Raw genomic sequence first — 17,125 nt, forward strand, 5'->3', positions numbered from 1 at the left:
GGAATTCAAATCATCTTTAGAGGTGCCAGGTTTGGAGCATTTTTTATAAGGTGGATGCTTAAAGGTGTGTACTCTTGACAGGAGTAATAGCTGTCCTTTGGTTCAAGGTATGGTGATGGCTGCTTTGGACAGTGATGGTCGCAGCAGTGGAAACCTCTTCCTCACTTCCAAGGTCTGCACCTGGCCCAGGACCCTGGGTCCCATGCTGCCCCACCCCTGGGACTAAACCCTTCCCTCCCCCTCAGTTTGCTCCCTGCCCCACTGCAGTATTCCCCAAGCCAGACCCCCCACATGAGACAAAGGGTCTGCACTCCCCTCTTCTCGCTGGTGGCCAGCAGGCCAGGAGGCAGGGTGAGAAAATACAGCCCAGTCTCCTCCCCAAGGCAGAGGGGGTCCCTCCCCCACCACTTGCCTCCCCACAACTTCCTTCCACCAAGGTCTAAGAGCCAGAGGTCTTGACCTTCTTTGCTCTAGTCACACCTCATGATAAGAACACATTTTATTAGAATAGTTATACATATCATATAAATATCTTTATCCAAACTACAGGCAGGGGGAGGGATATCGGGGGAAAGCTCTTATTGCTGAGGGGGAACCTGGAGAGAGAGGAGGGCCGGGAAGTGGGGATGCCTGGGACCACTTGTTCCCCCATCCCTCACAGAAGGCACAAATGCATTATTTCTTTCCATGTGAGGACCCTAGGGGGTGGCGGGAGGGAGGGACAGGAGATAAAATACAGAAAACCTCAAAAATACAAAAGGAACCCCCAAACTTAAGATCTAACGGTCTGGAAAAGGCTGGGCTGGGGTGTGGAAGGCAGTGGGGGAACCGAAAGAGAAGCTAGGGAAGCTCAGAACCGGAAGAGACCTGAAGAGGTCACTGTGTCAATGCAGGCCCCAGAGAAAACTCAGGTAAACAAACACAGACCGCAAACGAGAGGGCAGGGTGCCCCAGGAATTAGCTTCAGGGCATCAGATAGTGTGTGTGAGTGTGTGAGTATGTGTGTGGTGGTGGTGGTGGTGGGGTGTGTGCAGTGGCTGATGTGAGTGACACAAGCAACCAGGGCCAGGAGGGGGTGATTCGATTCCCCCTGGAGAAGGCCTCCTCCATCCTGATTCCTCCAAAACCGCTTTCAGGGGGTAAATTCAGCCACTGCTTCCAAGAAGGACCCCCTGCCTGGACAGAAGAGACAGGCAGGCGAGGATGAAGTTGGGAGAGCTTGGGATGAAACCACATGAGAACAGTTCTCAAGCAACAGAATATCACTGAGCTGAGTGTGCTGGAAAAGAGGCCTGAAACCTAAGTGTATGTCAGTGTATGATGTGTGTGTGTGTGTATGTGTAAGTGTGTATTTGTGCATGTATGGGGTGGGGGGTGTGGGATCACTCAAAGGTGAAGGGGTCCTGGGTGCTGAAAAAAAAGTGTCCATCCATGTGGTCCTCCAGGGCATCCTTCTCACTCTCTGCTGGGAAGCGTTCCTTACATACAGGGCACTCCTTCCATGGGGGGCTGGCAGAGCCCCCAGTGCTGGCCTCTGACAAGGGATCTACTGCAAAACCACTAAAGAGAGACAGGGAAAAGGAGAGAGTCAGTGGGCTCCACTGGCTACTTGGCTTGCAGACCTCAGGGAGAAGGACCCACACACCTGGGCTCCCCCAGATGACCCTGTTGCTAATGCAGCATCCGTGCAGTTCCCTCTCCTCTCCTCTCTCGCAGCGTCCTTCTCCCCACAATACTGGAAGCCTTAGTTTCCCAGCTCCCCGTGCTTTCTTTTCTTTAGTCCCTGCTGGTCGCTCTAGTACACAGCCCATCCCCCAACCTCCTGCTCTCCTCCCTACATCTCCGTCTGCTGCCTAATGAGGCTGAAAATGAGTCTGACATCGTCCTTCATCTTCTTGCTCCAGCCTGGAAGGATGACAGCATCACCCCTCCCTGTCCTGAGCCCATCTCACATCCAGGCAAAGCTGGGGTGATAAAATCTGGATGATAAAATCTCTTTCTCCCCGCCTTCCTCTCTTGACCTGTGGAAGAAAAGGGAAGGCAGGGGGGCAATCTGATATCTGAATCTTCCACCCAAAGGGTCCCCCAGGGAAGTCAGGGAAGAGGGACAGCATCTAAGGAGTGATCAGGTGGATGCTGGACCCAGTCTTCTCTCTGCTCCCGTCCCTAGGGGCCTTGGTCACCCCCTCCCTCCTCCCACAATGGAGCCTAGATACTTACCTGGTGGTCAGGGAAGGGTTAGGGGCAGGAGAGAGGGGATGCAGGGCAATTTGGGTTCCACGGTGGATGGTGCTAGAACAACACAGAAGCCAGTTAAAGGCAGGGGCTCTGAGTGCATATGTGCATTGACAGGATGGGGGGAGGATTACCGGAAGGCACTTGTTATTTGGAGTGGTGGGTAATTTTCTATAACTCCTTTTCTTGGCTGGGACCAAGAAGAGGTAGGCTGGGGTAGGGCATGAGGGCTGTTCACCTGGATGCCCTTTCCACTGGCATCCTCCCACCTCCCTCCTATTCTTCCCCCTTGGCACTCACCTGGCCACATCATAGAAGGCACTGCCCAGTTCCGGAAGTAGCAGGTTGGCCTCCTCACCCCCACTCTGCACAGCTGCCATCAGGACTGACTTCTCATCTTCAGCCTCCTGGGTACCAAAGGGACAGGGCTGGGTTTTGGGGTAGTGTGCCAGGAAAGGGGAGCAGCATGCTGGGACAGGTAAGGGAAGAACAATGGAGGCTGCGACACTGAACAGAGAGCTGAGTAAGAGTGAGGCAGGAGAAGTGCTTTGATGGGGGCCGATGGACAGGAGGGGAATGAGTGTGGGCAGGAGGGACGGGCAGCAGTAAGGCTAACTGGGTTTTGGGGTGGTGTCCATTGGGTGGCCTGGAAGAGAGCCTGGGCTGCCTCCTCTCCCCAAAGAGAAAAGGGAGCCCTGTATGGCTAAGATTCCCTGCTCTGGAGGCTGCGCCACCTGGATTTGGTCCTATCCCCGTCCCTGCCCCTCTCCCCTCTCTGCTCACCGAGTCAGAGCTACTGTCCTCAGCTGGCCCTGACAGGTGGGGGGCGATAGGAGCTGGCTGGCTGATGACAACCAAAGGGGAAGCCTCTCGTGTCCCCACAGGGGAGGAGCCCGGGTCTCCACGCTCACACAGGCCATAGGGCGGGAGCCTCATGTCTTCTGGAGACTCGTCCTCTGAGTCTGTCAGAGCCGCCGGACAGCCTGCGGGTGAGGGAGCGGGCAGAGAAGAAAGAAGGACATGTTGTTAGACAGTTGGATCAGCTCTGGCTTCTCTGGATGTGGGATGCAGTTAAATTAATCAGGGTCTGGGGTCTGGGAAGGAAAAAAGCAAAACCCTGAAGGCGGAGGCAGCTCCCAGAGGGGCCATGTGGAGCTTTCCCAGCCCAGGGAGGTAGAACCGGGAAGAAGCCACAAGACTGGGGGTGTACAGACTCAGCCCCGCGGCCGCCTCCTCATCCTCTGTGGCAGGGCCCTCACTCCACTTCTCATCTGCCACCTTCTCCAGGCGGGCCTCCAGCTTCCTCATGTACTCGAGCAGTTCCTGAAGGTGGGGAGGAAAGGTGAGAGAGAGAGGCCGGGGAGATGCGAACCATGCAGCACTGCACAGCCTTCCCTGGTATCCAGGATCAACTCTGAGCTCCTCAGGACTAGACGCCTTCACCAAAGGGTGGAGCAGATCCTCACCCCCAGGAGTCCTCCACCTCTGCCCACAGCAATCCTCCCCGTCCAGCCAAGTCAGCTAGGAAGAGGAGCCAGGGTCCCATTTTTAGCCTCTGGGCCCTCTTACAGACACCAGTTTCTAAGCCAAGGGATGACAAGAAGATACGAAGTTTCTAGCCCTCAAGTCCTCCACTCTGGCGTCCAGGGGGCCTGAGCTACCAGTTCTCACCTGCTTCTCCTCCTGGAGCTGCTCCTTTTCCTTCTGGAGCACGCGCAGGGCTGACCGCAGCTCCGTCAGCTCCCGCTTGCTCTCTGACAACTGCACCTGAGGGGAAAGGGCCAGGTGGAATCTAGAGCCCAGAAGTACCTCCCAGAACCTGGGCCCTGGGCCCTGGACACAACAACCTAGAACCATGGCTCTCCGTGCCTTTGAGCCTCTCTCGTCCCAACACTCTTCTCCATGAGTCCCTTGTATTGGCCACGAGAGACTCGCCTGAGTCCTAGTCTCTGCCTCCCAAGTGGGGACCTGGATGGCTGCCTCTGGGCTGGGCTGCAGAGGCCTTGGTCATAGCAGGGGCACTCTAGAACTCTCCTAAGCCATCCCTACTGGGCCCAGAATGTGTGCCGAGAGCAGAAAGGGACACCGCACGTTTCAAACCAACGAGGGCTGGGAGGTGTGCGAGTGGGATGCCGCCCAACAGAGAAGTGGGTGCCTTGCAATCAGAGCCCACGGCCAAGAAAGAGGGAAGGGGCGCTGATGCCTCAGGAGGCCCTGGCCTGGGACTCTCGGGGGGCTGGGTGCCTCACCAGGCTGGAGTCCTTTTCCCGGGCCAGTTCAGCCTTGAACACCTGGTTCTGGGTCCTCTCCTCTTGCACTGCCTTTTCCAGTCGGAGTATCTCTGCACTCAGCTTTAGGATCTTGTCTTTCTCGGCCTGGGAGACACCGAAAAGGAAAACAGGAGGGTAAAGGTGAAGGAAAAGGGATGCCACTGGCCACAGGACCATCCTCACTGTGTCTCTTCTTCATTTAACTGGATATTTGGGAGCGATTTTGCCTCCCTCATTCCCTGTATCCTCCCATCAAAGGAAGGGCCCTGACCGCAAAGCGCCTTGCTGACCAGGAATGGACATCATGGCAGGGCCAGGTGCCTAAGACGGTCAACATATCTGAACTGAGACGATAACCAAGGCAGGTGCTATGAAGATTAGGATCTAGACACCCTGCTTAGGGAGGGGTCACACTTGGACAGTGAACTGTCCCCACTCCTAAGTCCTCAAAGGTTCTCACCCCCATTTCTCTCCTCCCAGGGGATCCGACCACACTGAGGTGGGGCAGTAGGAGCCAGGAGTCTGCAGGGCCCCCCATCCCTCTACCTCCACACTCTGCAGCAGCCCTGCCCGCTCCTTGCTCCACTGGCTTTTTTCCTCCTTCAAGTGCAGACTGAGCTCCGCCAGCCTGCCGTTGACGCCAGCCACTTCCAGGCGGCTGCGGTGTAGCTCGGCTATGGTGCGGTCCCGGGCTCCCGCTGCGCTGGCCAGCTCCTCCCCAAGAAGGGCGGCTTTCTGCTGGCTCGAGGCTGCAAGCTCCTGGGCCCCTCGAAGCTGCTCCTTCAGGGGCTCCAGCTCAGCCTCAGGAGAAAGGAGGAGAGGAATCAGGGCTCCCAGTGAGTCATTGGTGAATCAGGAAGGTAACTAGGCTCCTTCCTCTCCCCCACTGCATCAGGACTCAGGTTTGGGTTGTTTAGTCTTGAGTCATGTCTTTCCCCCAGATTCATCTACAACCAGCCCTTGGAATGTTCCCTACTTCCTGTTGCCAAGGGGCTTCACTCACCACCCGCTGCTGGGCCTGGCTGAGGGTGTCCTTCATCTGGGCCACCTTGTCCTTCAGTCGCTGGGCCTGAGCGCTCTGCTCCTCCTGCCGGCCCTTGGCCTCCTGCAGCTCCAAATTCAAGCGACGGTTCTCCTGCTGTGCCACTTGAAGCTCAGCCTGAAGTAAAGAAAGGGGATCCGTATTTGGGGTGGCCAGCGGAATGGACCATTGTGATGAGAGAGGCCAAGGTTCCACTTCTTAGATTTAACACAGACTCACACATTCACCTCTGGCCAGTCCTCCTTGGTTCTCAGGGCAAAGTAACTCAGTCCTGAACATCCAGTGTCTAGCAGCACAGCCTGTGGTCTTAGGTGAATCTAGGAATCCCATGCCCCATGTCTGCTTCCCCACTCTTCTTTTTAGATCAAAACTCAATCTGGATGTCCTGTAGGCCCCTCCCACTCAGCATATTCTACCTCCCACTCCAGCCCAGTCCTTGCCACTCTTGATTCTGTCCATGGTACTACCTACTTCCCAAGTCACTCAGGCGGGATACCTGGTGCCATGTGTGACTCTTCTCTCCCTAGCAGCCCACAGGATAGATGCTTCTCCATCCTCCACCTTGTTCACAGCCATCTTCTCTTTTCTAATATCACCACGACCACGTCAGCTGAAGTTCTGGTCATTTTTTGTTTGAACTACTGAATAATCTTACAACGAGTTAGTTTTCCACAAGGCAATCAGATTAATCTTCTTGAAGTAGGTATCTTTAAGTATATGTGCCCCACTTGAAAATCATCAATGCCTCTCACTGCTTAGAATAAAGACTAAACTCAAGCTCCTCTATAATCTGATCTGGGCCTTACCTCAAACTCTTCACCCACACTTTCAACTGCCCTGAGTGTTCTGGACTCTAAGCCTTTGCTCATGTTTTTCTCTGTTCCCAGAATGGCCTCCCTCTCATCTCTGTCCACTCAAGTTCTACCGGTTCTTCACTGCTGAGCAAATGGTTTTCAAACCCTCCTCCAGAAGCCTAGGGTTCTGATGAAGCCATTTAGAGGTTCTACCAATATTTGGTTTCAACTTCTTCTATTTTATAAAAAATTATGTTAAAAAAACAATGCACACACTCACAAGTTAACACACTGGAGGTTACCGATCCACTCACATGTGCTTCCAGGTTAATTCATTTCTGTGCAAACCTCAGAATAAAGTTTCCATTGTATTTTCTATTGAAGTGAAGAGCAAATTGAGATTGCAAGGTGGACAGCTTGAAAACTGTTATCACTTGCACCTGCTTGTGTGTGAGACTCAAGGTGCTGTCACTACTGTACAATCACAACACAATACAGAAACACACTGGCTGCTGAGGCCGACAGAACAGTCATCCATGATTTTCAATTTCAAAGTTTGGTATCCATCAAAACTCCCTAATCGCTTCAATTACTTTATAAGTAAATGTTACACATTTAAAAAATTAAAAAATGTATTTTATTCTATTTATTTATTTAAAATTTTTTTTTCTTGGGGGAGTAGGTAATTAGGCTTATTTATTTATTTTTAGAGGAGGTACTGGGGATTGAACCCAGGACGTTGTGTGTGCTAAGCGTGGGCTCTACCACGGAGCTATACTCTCCCCTCTAGACATTTGAATTTATAAAGGTAAGTTTATAGTAATAATATATTGCTCTTATTTATTCAGGGAGGTTCCACATAAGATGTAATTGGGTTCTGTTGATACAAAAGTTTGAAAATACTAGACCAGTTTATGCTTTTTTAAAAAAGCCCTTTCTAATGTCCCTACCAGATGTGCCTCATCCACCTCTGTGGAGGATCATAACACTTTACCATACTTCTCTGCTGACACTTCTTATATTGCACTGTGACCAATCCCAATTTGGGTGTAAGGCTTCCATTCCCTAGGAAAGCGCACACAATGTCTTCTTTACATTTTTATCCTCTATGGATCCTGGTACTCAGAAGGGACTCAATAACACAGAAAGCACACCAGCTCTGAGCCCTTACCTCGCTTTGCTCCTTGTCTGCCTGCACTTCCTTCAGCTGCCCCAGGAGCTTCTCCTGTTCCCGAGTCAGGGCCTTCACCGTGTCTCTAACCCTGTGAGTGGTGGACGGAATCTTAGATGACTGACTGGTCACCAGAGGAGGAATGAAGGACTCGGACTTCGGTCTCACACCGTTCTGTTGGGGCTCCTCTGGGCCCAGACCTTCACTTCTTTCTGGGATGCTAAAATCCCCAAACCAAGATGATCCAGTTTTAAGCCCCAAGTACCCAAGATTACTGGTTTTAGAGCACAATCTAGAAATAAACAGTTGTTTGTTTCTCCTTATGCATCACTCTTTAATGGATATTCTGCTAATGGCTTTCCAGTTGTTTGCACTCAGTCAAGAGACCGGAATCCAGTCTTTTCCAGACAAGGGGCAGTCATTACTGATGATAAACTTTGATCTAGATCAGAAGTTGGCAGATGTTTTCTATAAAAGGCCTGATAGTAAATATTTTAGATTCTGCAGGCCACGTGGACTCTGTGGCAACCTCTCAACATTGCCACTGGAGTGTGGAAGCAGCCACAGGCAAGATGTAAATGGATGAGCATGGCTGTTCCAATAAAACTTTATTTATGAACGCTGGAATTCGAATTTCATATGATTTTTACATGTCACAAAATATTATTCTTTTGTTTTTCAACCATTAAAAATTGTCCAACCATTCTTACGTCGTGGCTGTACAAAACCATGTGGCAGGCTGGATGTGGCACGTGGCCCATAGCTTGCTGACCCCTGGTCTAGACAGTCCCTAATCTTTTCCAGATGCTCAGTGTGATCCCTACTTTTCTTTTCCATGATTTAGAACCTAGACATTTAGTATCTCTCAAGGGCAAGATTAACATATCCTGGACTGAAGAAGCCTCAGAGATCAACTCACCTTTTACTCTGGGTCTTGGATAGCATGCCTCTTTCCTTTAAAGAATTTTGTTTGTTTTAAATATCAAATCTACCAGTACTGAATAAAAGAAGCTGAATTATGTCATGAAAGAAGTGTTTCTCCTGGTGAAAATCTGAAGGACAGGCATGGGAGGTGGTCAATATTTGTGCTATTTGGTAGAAATAAGAGGCATCTGGCAGAAGAAAGAAATTTATTCCATGTGGCTCCAGAGGTCTAAACTAGGACCAATGAGTGGAAGTGACAGGAGGGTAGACAGCATACAAGAGACGCAAAAACCACAGCTGTCTGATATTGAAAGAGGCTGCCTTCTGAGGTGGTGATTTTCTCTCACATACCCTCTTAAGTACTTCACATTCCTCTCGATGCTAAGATTCTACGATTTGCACCTTTCTGCAGAGCAGGGCTCCTATGACATTTCTGGATCACCAGTTCTAACATTTCCTACTAGTGAGAACAGAGTCTAATCTCATGCTTTGCTGAGGTAAAATCTGAAATCCATCCTCTCTTGTCTTGCCTTGACCATTCCATGCATTTTCTTCTTCCAAATCCTCCACTCCTAGCTCCTGCTTAGCCTTTGCTGCAAAACAAATGGTAACCATGATTCTTTCCGAAGGTGAGGAATTCAGAATAGGTTAGGAAAGATGGGAGAGAGCTTGGCAGAAAAAGATACCTGCAGTAATTGGAATGCCCTGAGTGACACTGAGAAGGGAAAGAGAGACCACGTGAGGTGGAGAGCAGGTCTTGCCCGCCTGAAACGGGCGGCTGGGGTCCGAGGGTCACCGGAAGTGAAAGGAAGTAGTGGGGGTACAGGACGTCCCCTCACCTGTCCAGCTCCACCTCCTTTGTCAGCACTTTCTTACTGATGGTCTGGATGTCATCTTCCAGCTCCAGGATGCGGGCCACATGGTCTCCCTGTTGGCGGTTCAGGATGTCTCTCTCCTCTGTGAGCTCCCCATGGGACCGGGACAGCCCCTGGGATTAAGGTTCCACAAGAAGCAGAGAGACGTTGAGACACAGCTCTCAAAGAGTGGAGTAAAGGTTTAGCAGGAGAATTCCTAAGTTTGACTATCCACCCTCCTACCTGCTCACCTTCCTTGAAAATGAAAATGTAAGGGAACACGGCCACCTCCACCGTAACTCAGCTCTCGTGTTCAAAGAACTGAGTTTCGTTACAAATTTGGGATGTGTCTCTTGTCATATCCAGTTTAATCCTACTTGTGACCCCCAAACCTAATCTTTGATGCCAGAACCATCTTAACAGCCCACTAACATCTCCCCTTTACTGTCTTCACTGGGTTCATATTTTGGACCCTGGGGAAGCAGCCAGGCCCCTCTCCCCACCCGGCCCAACCCCCTCAACCTTGTACTGCTCCGTCAGCTCCGCGTGCTCCTGCCTGGCGGTGGCCAGAGCCATCTCGAGCTCCTGTACTCGGCTCCTCAGCTCTGTCACCTGCCCCTCCAGCTGCAGCTTTAGCTGCATCAGGTCATTCCTCTCTTGCTGGCTCTCATCCAGCTGGTTCTAAAGGGGACAGGATGAGAAAGGGAGTCTGCCTGTGAAGTGCCCTTTCTAAGGTGCGGATGCGTTTCAGGGCGGGGAAGTGCCATTGCTCCAGGCTATCCAGAGGCGAGTCAGGGGTGGCCCACCATCCAGGAGACATACAAGCTCCCAGTACTCTTAACTGCCCACCCTTCTTGTCTTCTCCCATTCAAAGCCTGGCCCCGACTTCGTCCAGCAACTGCAGGAACCCATCTGGCATAAGTCTGTCTCAATCCATACAGACAAATGTTACCCTGTCTGTTTTGGAGTCAGACAGATGTGGGGTTTAAATCTCCAATACCATTTTTACTAGCTAGGTGACTCTGAACAAGTTACTTAACTTCTGTGAGTTTCTCTCTTCATCTGTAATGTGATCCCTTAGCCTGGGCTGTTGTAAGGTTTGAGTGAGAGCAATGAATGTAAAACCAGAACGTGGGTAGGAGCTCACCCATCTCTAACTTATGTAAGACATAAACATCTTCTTCCTATTCTTGTGTTGATTCCATTATATTTAGAGGGTTCCAAGGGTCAGGAGTTTGTGTAAATCACAAATTACTCACTCCCACCTTCTGAGCCTTCTCCAGCCTGTCCTCTTGTCGGGGGCATGCGCTCCATCCCGACTTGTCCCTGCTCCTCACCTTCCTTCAGGAAGTCTTCCTTGCTAATGTCACCTCCACTCCCTAATTTTTCTCTATTTGGTTCGGTAGAAAAATAATACAAGCTACAAATATGATTCAAAATTTTCTAGTAGACACGTAAGTTATAAAAAACAGGTGGAATTCATTTTAACAATATTTTACAGGACCCAGTCTATCCAAAATGTTATCATTTCAACACGCAATCAATACAATGATTGAGATCTTTTACATTTTTCCCTACTAAGTCTTCAAAATCTGATGTACATTTTATCCATATCGTACATCTCAATTTGAACTAGTCACATTTCAAGCGCACACTTCCACTACCCACGTGTGGGTGGTGGCTCCGGTACTGGGTGGCACAGGGCTAGGGCCCTACCTACTGCTCTCACTTCTTACTTGTCCTGGAAGTAGGCCTCATTCTTTCCTTCCTCAGAACATTCTTTCCCTGAGTGGCTTCCTTCTACCCTGTGCATCTTCCTCTAGGGCCCAGGGTGGGATGCAGCCCTGGGAGAAAAAAGGCTCAAAAAGTTCTTATGAAATCTGGAGTGACGCTGGCCTGTGGCTGGCTTGCTCTCCTGCCCTACATGTTTGTGTCTGTCTATGTTAGACTGAGACTTTCTTGAAGGCAAGGCTTTGTGTACCTCCCAGGGAGGTCTTCGGTTGAGGCTACAGCGAGGGGAGGGTGAAGTGGGAAGGCGCCTCCTCCACCCTTCCCTGGGAGCAGCTCTGCTGCTCTGTTCTCACCTGCAGCACAGTTGCCTTGGGCACAACCAGCAGGATGTCAGAGCCACCATCCGTCTCCTCCAGGGTCACCAGTTCATCCATGGGCCGTGGCTCTCGGAACTGGAAAGGGGGGCTCTGCCCGCACACCCGGCCCTGGCGGTTCACGTATCGGAACTGGTAGAGCTGGGCTCCGGGTTTGGGCAGGTAGCTGGCTGTAGGAAGAAGAACAGACCCAGGACCCCAGTGTAATCCCAGGCCCTCGAATGCTTGGCAGGTCCCCCTTCCCCTTGGTGTGTTTTATGATCCACTGTCTTTGGCTCCCCTTGCTCCCTGTTCCATAGACTGTTTCCTCTCCTCTCCACCTCCCACAGGCTGTATCTGATCCCTGGGATATTCTTCTCCCTCCTTTCTGCCTAGCCCTCTCTTTCCTCTCTTTCCAAACCTACCCTACTTAATAATAAAAATTAAAAAATAATGATAGTTACCATTTACTGAGTGCCCATTATGTAGCAGGCACTGTGCTAACAGCTTTACCTGTATCATTTTAAATTCTCACATTGTCCCTAGAAGCCAGGCATCCTCTTTTACTGTTAAGATAACAGACACAGAGAGGTTAAGTAATTCACCCAAGGTCAAACAACTTTTAAGTATTGGAGCTGAGATTTGAACCCAGGTCTTTCAGAATCTAATGACCACCTTCTTCTTCTTCTTTTTTTTTTTTTTTCCACTTTCTTCTTAATATACGATGCCACCTTTCCCTCTTCCCTACCCCTTAGTTTCAAAGGAGGAAGTCCACCTTCTTTTGGTAGGAGGTGGGATTAGTGAACCTCTACAGTTTCTTCCATATCTGAATCCCTGATTCTGTGAAAACCCCATGATTCTATATCTATTGAGCCCACTATCCTCTTCCAAACCTCTATCCTCTTGACCTTTCCCTCCTGGTTTTCCACCTTCCCTTGTACCTTGGAACTGGACACTGGCGTGGATGGGGGAACCATCAGTTATACTTTCAGGCACCGAGGACCACACGAACGTGTGGTAATCCCGAACACAGGCAGCTTCCACCTGTGAAAACCCATGGTGGGAGAGGGGTACGGTGATGAACTACCAGCTCTGGATGGTGGAAAGGGCTGGGGGATTGAGCTGGGGGTGGGTAGGACGGTGTTGGAGTGGCAAGGATGACGAGAGACAGGGAAAGTGGGATGCTAATGTGTCAGAAGAGAGCAAGGCTAAGATGGGGAGGAGATGGGCTTTGCTGACACAGATGGCCTCTTGTCATTTGCGACATCTTTCTCCCTTCTTCTCTATCACTGTGAGGTTGAGAATCCAGGAACCAAATCATTTCCCTTTTTCCAACCAACCCATGGCCTATAAGCTTGAGCCAAAATGGGTTTCAGGGATACCTTGAAGATGCCAATCCAGTCACTGGCACTGGGCACGGTGCCTGGGGGAAGTGTGTAGTGACATTCCACCTTGGTGTTGGGAACGTAGGTCCGGGCTACATTCAGAAAGTTGACTCCACCTCGGGATGGTGCCCGGCTTAGTGATGATTCTTCCATTCTGCCCTTGAGATATCTGCCCTCCTATGAAACAAAGATTTAATATCTTAAAGTCTCCCCCTCCACATCTTTGCCCCTCAACTCTGTCCCTACCTACCCATAGCCCCTGCCACAATACCTAGAAACTCAGGCATATCTGGTTTCTAGCTCCTGAGGGTTACAGGACCCTTAAAAGGTATTAATCTTAGTCTCTAGGGCATAGGTCTGGCCTTCTGAGTCAGTACCCATCCTGCCTCACACTGCCCTCTTTGCATCATAGGCTCTTCCTAAAGTTAAGATTTCTCTAATTTCTGCTCCCTTTTCACAGCCCCAATGACCAAGCCCCAGTATCTCAGGATCTGCCCTCCTCAGTCCCTCCTTTTCCATCTCTTAATAGCCTTGGGCATTCTAAATTTTTCAGCCTCCATCTCCCCATCCCATCCCCCACATCATCTGACTCCTAAATTCAAAATCCAACTGAGGTGTGGGGCCCCCTCATTCTAAGTGGGTTTCCTTGCCCACTCCAGCTGTATCTGGGAATGATTTATGATGCTTGAAAATGGCAACTAATGTTGTGAGTCTTCAGAGCTGGAATATGGTTGGGGGACTCTCCCCATATCTCAGCTGTCTACTGCCATGAATAAAAGGAAGCTTGCACTCTCATTCCAGAGACAGGAAGAGGGAGGACATAAGGAAAGTAGGTTCTGTCCCTCAGTCTTTACTCCAGGAAGTCAAGAATTCTGGAGGCGGCTGCTTCAAGGGTGGAGTGAAACACTCAGCAGGAACATGCTGCTGTAGGGAGATGGAATGTGGGGGCCTGGAGCCAGGAAAGCCCCACCCCCAGGTAGGGAAGTAAGGGGAAATGTACACATAATGTTGAGAGAAGGAAAGAGAGTCCAAAAAGAACCTCACATTCTTCTCTTCAGGTCTTGCCAAGAGCAGGGCTAGAAACCTACTGTTAACCCAGCTCTGGTGTTTCCCTCCCCATTTTCTGTCTCCTCCCCTTAGCCTCAATTCTAAGTGCGTGAACCCTTCCATCTGCTTGGATTGGTAGTTGGAGGCATGCTACAGGATGGGATTTAAAGGAAGGGGTGTTCCAAGTTAGGTGGGGAGAGTTCATTGGAAAATATGGGGGTGGGGTGAGGAATGGTAACAACAACAATCAAGAGAACCCCTCAGCCCAGGGTTGTGAGATGCCCCATTATCTCTCCTCTTCAGCCCACTATCCTCATCCTGTGTCAGCCACAGCTGATGGATGTCCAATCAGACATGGCCATTAGTCACGTGCACACCCCGAAACATCAAAAACCCACACCAGGTTGAAGTCAGGGGGGAAGGGACTTTAAAAGAAGACAAAAAACTAAGTAGAGATGGAAAGGTGGGCCAGCTCTACAAAAAGGAGCTACTTCTCCCTCCAAAATAGAGACTGAATTGAAGACAAGAGATTTCCCTGAATTTTCATCTCTTTGAAAAATCCCTGCTTAAAACTAGTCCACGTTTTTTTTCCAAATACAATTCTTGTGGCTTTCTGAGAGGGGATGAATTGTCCTGAAGGATCTAAGCCTGGAGAACCCCACATACTCCCCACAAACAAAATTCGTAACAGCTGGAAATATCCCCCAGGCCTGAAAGAGAGCTCTGGGCACCTAAGATATATATATGTGCCAGATTCAGCCATCCCCCCACGCTGTAGGGCGCGTGTTCTTTGACATTCTACACCTTGGAAGGTTTTTTTCCCCCAGGGATTCCGCGTAGTAAAGGGCTTTGGATTGGTGGGGGTGCGGAGGTGGGGGTGGAAAGGAAACGTTTGTGGGGCCAAGTCCTGCCGGGCCGAGACTGATTAGACTTCAGCACCCCCCCCACTCCTTTAAGCGTATCAAGCTTTATAGAGAAGAACTGATAGGTAGGCGAGAACAGTGAGGGGGTACCCCCTTGATCAGGGCTCCCTTGAGACCAAGACTCCCAAAACAGTGGGGGTGGCTTCTCCAGAACGTAAAGCGTTAACACCCAAAAGCTCCTACATCCCCCTTCTATGTTCCCTTAGATTATCTTTTCGCAGACTGGAAAGTGGGGTGATCCCCCCATAAGTTCGCCCCCAAATTAGGCCAAGTTTCTTACCCCACAGACGGATCAGCTGTTCCCTCACCTTTCACCAACAACAAAAACAGCACTCCGACTCAGAGAGAGGAGGGAGACGGGTGGGCGCGAGGCCTTCTGGGGTTTGTGGTTCCTCCGTGCCCTTTTGCCGGCGAGCAAGCACAGAACTGGGACTACATATCCCAGGAGGCTGGGCGCAAGGGGGGGCGGAGTAGAAGGAGGTCTTGGCGTCCGCCTCACCGCGGCATCCTGGGAGACGTAGTTCTCAGTTCCATGGCAGCAAGCGAGGGTGTGGCAACCAAAGGACTTCACGGCCCATGATTCCTCAGGAGGGGGCAGGCTAAATTAGTGGCGACGGCTGGTTGGTAACGTGCGTGGTTGGGGGGCGGGGAGAAGTTACGGCTCTAACGCCCCCTGTTTTATACTCTGGGCCCAACGAGTTCAGGTACATGCTCTCGTTTACTTTTAACAGCAACCTGTGAGATAGGCAGTTTTATTACCTACTCTTTATAGATGAAGAAATTAAAGCCCAGAACGGCTACAGAATCGGTCTAAAGTATCAAAGCTATGAAGGTGGTAGAACACCAGGGTTGCACGACTACCAAGCGTTCTCGTCCCTACGTCACAGCTACTTACCGTTTAGGGGATAGGAAGCTAGTAACTGTGGTAGCAGTTTCTTCTTTGCTGCAACCCCAGGGACAGCCCTTGTGAAAACTGTGTTGTGCACCGCTGACGACTTTTTTCCAACTCGAGGGTTTCAATGCCAGGGGCCTGCCAATACTACACTCCTGGACTGAGCTACCCGGAGTGTCCTCCTGGTCCAGGAGGACAATCTATTGTCTGAGGTGGTGAAGGTGGGGAGAGGAGGGAGATGAAGCGAGAACAATCAAGTTGAAAAGGGAACCTGGCGTAATTCAGGACAGGTCACAATTCAGAAAGAAGACACTTAGGGGGCTAGTTAGCCCAAACCTTTTAACTGGCTTAAATTCATTGGGATAACAGTACACGTTGTTGCTCCTGTTTTTATTTAGGAGAGGTTAAAGATTCACACTCCTCCTACACCGGAAGTCGCTGGTAAAGACTTAGGCATCCTTCTCCCTCTCCCTCTCCAGACCCTAGGAGTAGTCTGAGGCATTCAAAATGATCTCTCTCTCTGTCTCTGTCTTAAGGGGTTACAGTCTAAGGATTGATTTGCACTCCTTGGGTGCGCGTTTTCATTCTCTGCTGCATTAAGTTAGGGAGCCTCTGCCTTTTCCAAATTTTGGGGTACTATCTTGCTTTTATGACTGAATAGGGTGTCTGGTGCCTGCCCTGGGGTGCCTTTCATCTGAAGATCTCCAAGCACTTAACAATAAGTCATTGGGCTTCACAAACATTAAGGTGACATGTCTGTGTCATTAGTCAGGATTTATGAGTTAGGGAACAAGCTGTTTGTTGCAGAGCCGGCTCAAGGTCCTGGGGTGTTTCAAGAGTGAGGCCTATTCAGGACCTTAAGTCTCAGTTGTTCATGGTTTTTGTCTTCTACCCAGAATAAAAGCTTAAAAGAAAAGTCAGTCTCAACTGGAGCTAAAAAAAATGACAACGTCCATTTATTGAGTGTCTACAATGTGTTTAAACTATGCTAAGGATTTTTCCATTTAATACAACAGTCTTATGTAGTATGCCCTATTCTTATCCCCATTTTACATATGATGAAGATTGAGGCACAGACAATTATGTCACTTACCTGGGATCATTCAACTAGTAAGTTGTGGAACCAGGATTTAGGCTTAACTAGTCAGTACACTATACTACCACCCCAGAAACTCCTGGTGTGGGCTTCTAACTACCTTTGTCCTTAGGAACAAAAGTGCTGTTGATCAGGGGACAAATGTTCACTGAGCATTTATGTACAAGGTACAAGGTGGTGTGAAACAGATTAATTCAACAAATAGGTGTGTGAGGTGCTATGCTAGGTATCCAATAAAGTTTGTTGAAGGAATGAATATAAAATAGAGATATTTAAAGGATGGCTTTGGATAGCTTAGCAGGACAGGATCTGGGAAAGACAAGCTTAAGTTAGGCTGAAGCAAAGATGCAGTGATGGAAATGTATAATGTTTACTGGATCCTAGAGGGTCATATAAGAACAGCACATC

General features: G+C 50.0%; 1 protein-coding gene and 2 long non-coding RNA genes across 7 annotated transcripts in view; 1 reads left to right on the forward strand and 2 right to left on the reverse strand.

Annotated features, from left to right (window-relative positions):
• Nucleotides 1-481: 481 nt before the first annotated feature.
• On the reverse strand, nucleotides 482-15,159 carry CALCOCO1 (calcium binding and coiled-coil domain 1). 3 transcript variants are annotated; one of them, XM_014557376.2, is made up of 16 exons: nucleotides 15,010-15,159; nucleotides 12,757-12,936; nucleotides 12,316-12,418; nucleotides 11,375-11,565; nucleotides 9,813-9,971; nucleotides 9,276-9,424; nucleotides 7,513-7,603; nucleotides 5,509-5,664; nucleotides 5,052-5,306; nucleotides 4,485-4,610; nucleotides 3,907-4,002; nucleotides 3,450-3,558; nucleotides 3,019-3,218; nucleotides 2,536-2,642; nucleotides 2,221-2,292; nucleotides 482-1,560 (listed from the first exon to the last, which is right to left on the reverse strand). In XM_014557376.2, the coding sequence occupies exons 2-16, from the start codon at nucleotides 12,910-12,912 to the stop codon at nucleotides 1,383-1,385; spliced, it is 2,148 nt and encodes a 715-aa protein (XP_014412862.1). In that variant the 5' UTR covers nucleotides 12,913-12,936; nucleotides 15,010-15,159; the 3' UTR covers nucleotides 482-1,382. The 3 variants fall into 3 exon arrangements, with proteins under 3 accessions (XP_014412862.1, XP_006182481.1, XP_014412863.1); XM_014557377.2 differs by having other exon boundaries at nucleotides 1,421-2,021; XM_006182419.3 differs by lacking the exon at nucleotides 2,221-2,292.
• LOC116667598 lies at nucleotides 8,628-9,269 on the reverse strand. The gene is made up of 2 exons (XR_004324497.1): nucleotides 9,123-9,269; nucleotides 8,628-9,029 (listed from the first exon to the last, which is right to left on the reverse strand). It is a non-coding gene; the product is annotated as an uncharacterized LOC116667598 (long non-coding RNA).
• A 213-nt stretch (nucleotides 15,160-15,372) lies between the features above and the next one.
• Nucleotides 15,373-17,125, forward strand: part of LOC106729317 — a 153,311-nt gene continuing 151,558 nt past the window's right edge. For all 3 annotated transcript variants that reach the window (XR_004324500.1, XR_004324498.1, XR_004324499.1), the window contains exon 1: nucleotides 15,373-15,433. This is a non-coding gene — a long non-coding RNA (uncharacterized LOC106729317). The remainder of the gene's footprint in view (nucleotides 15,434-17,125) is intronic.

The sequence above is a fragment of the Camelus ferus genome, chromosome 12 (genome assembly GCF_009834535.1).
Source record: "Camelus ferus isolate YT-003-E chromosome 12, BCGSAC_Cfer_1.0, whole genome shotgun sequence".
Taxonomy (NCBI): Eukaryota; Metazoa; Chordata; class Mammalia; order Artiodactyla; family Camelidae; genus Camelus; species Camelus ferus.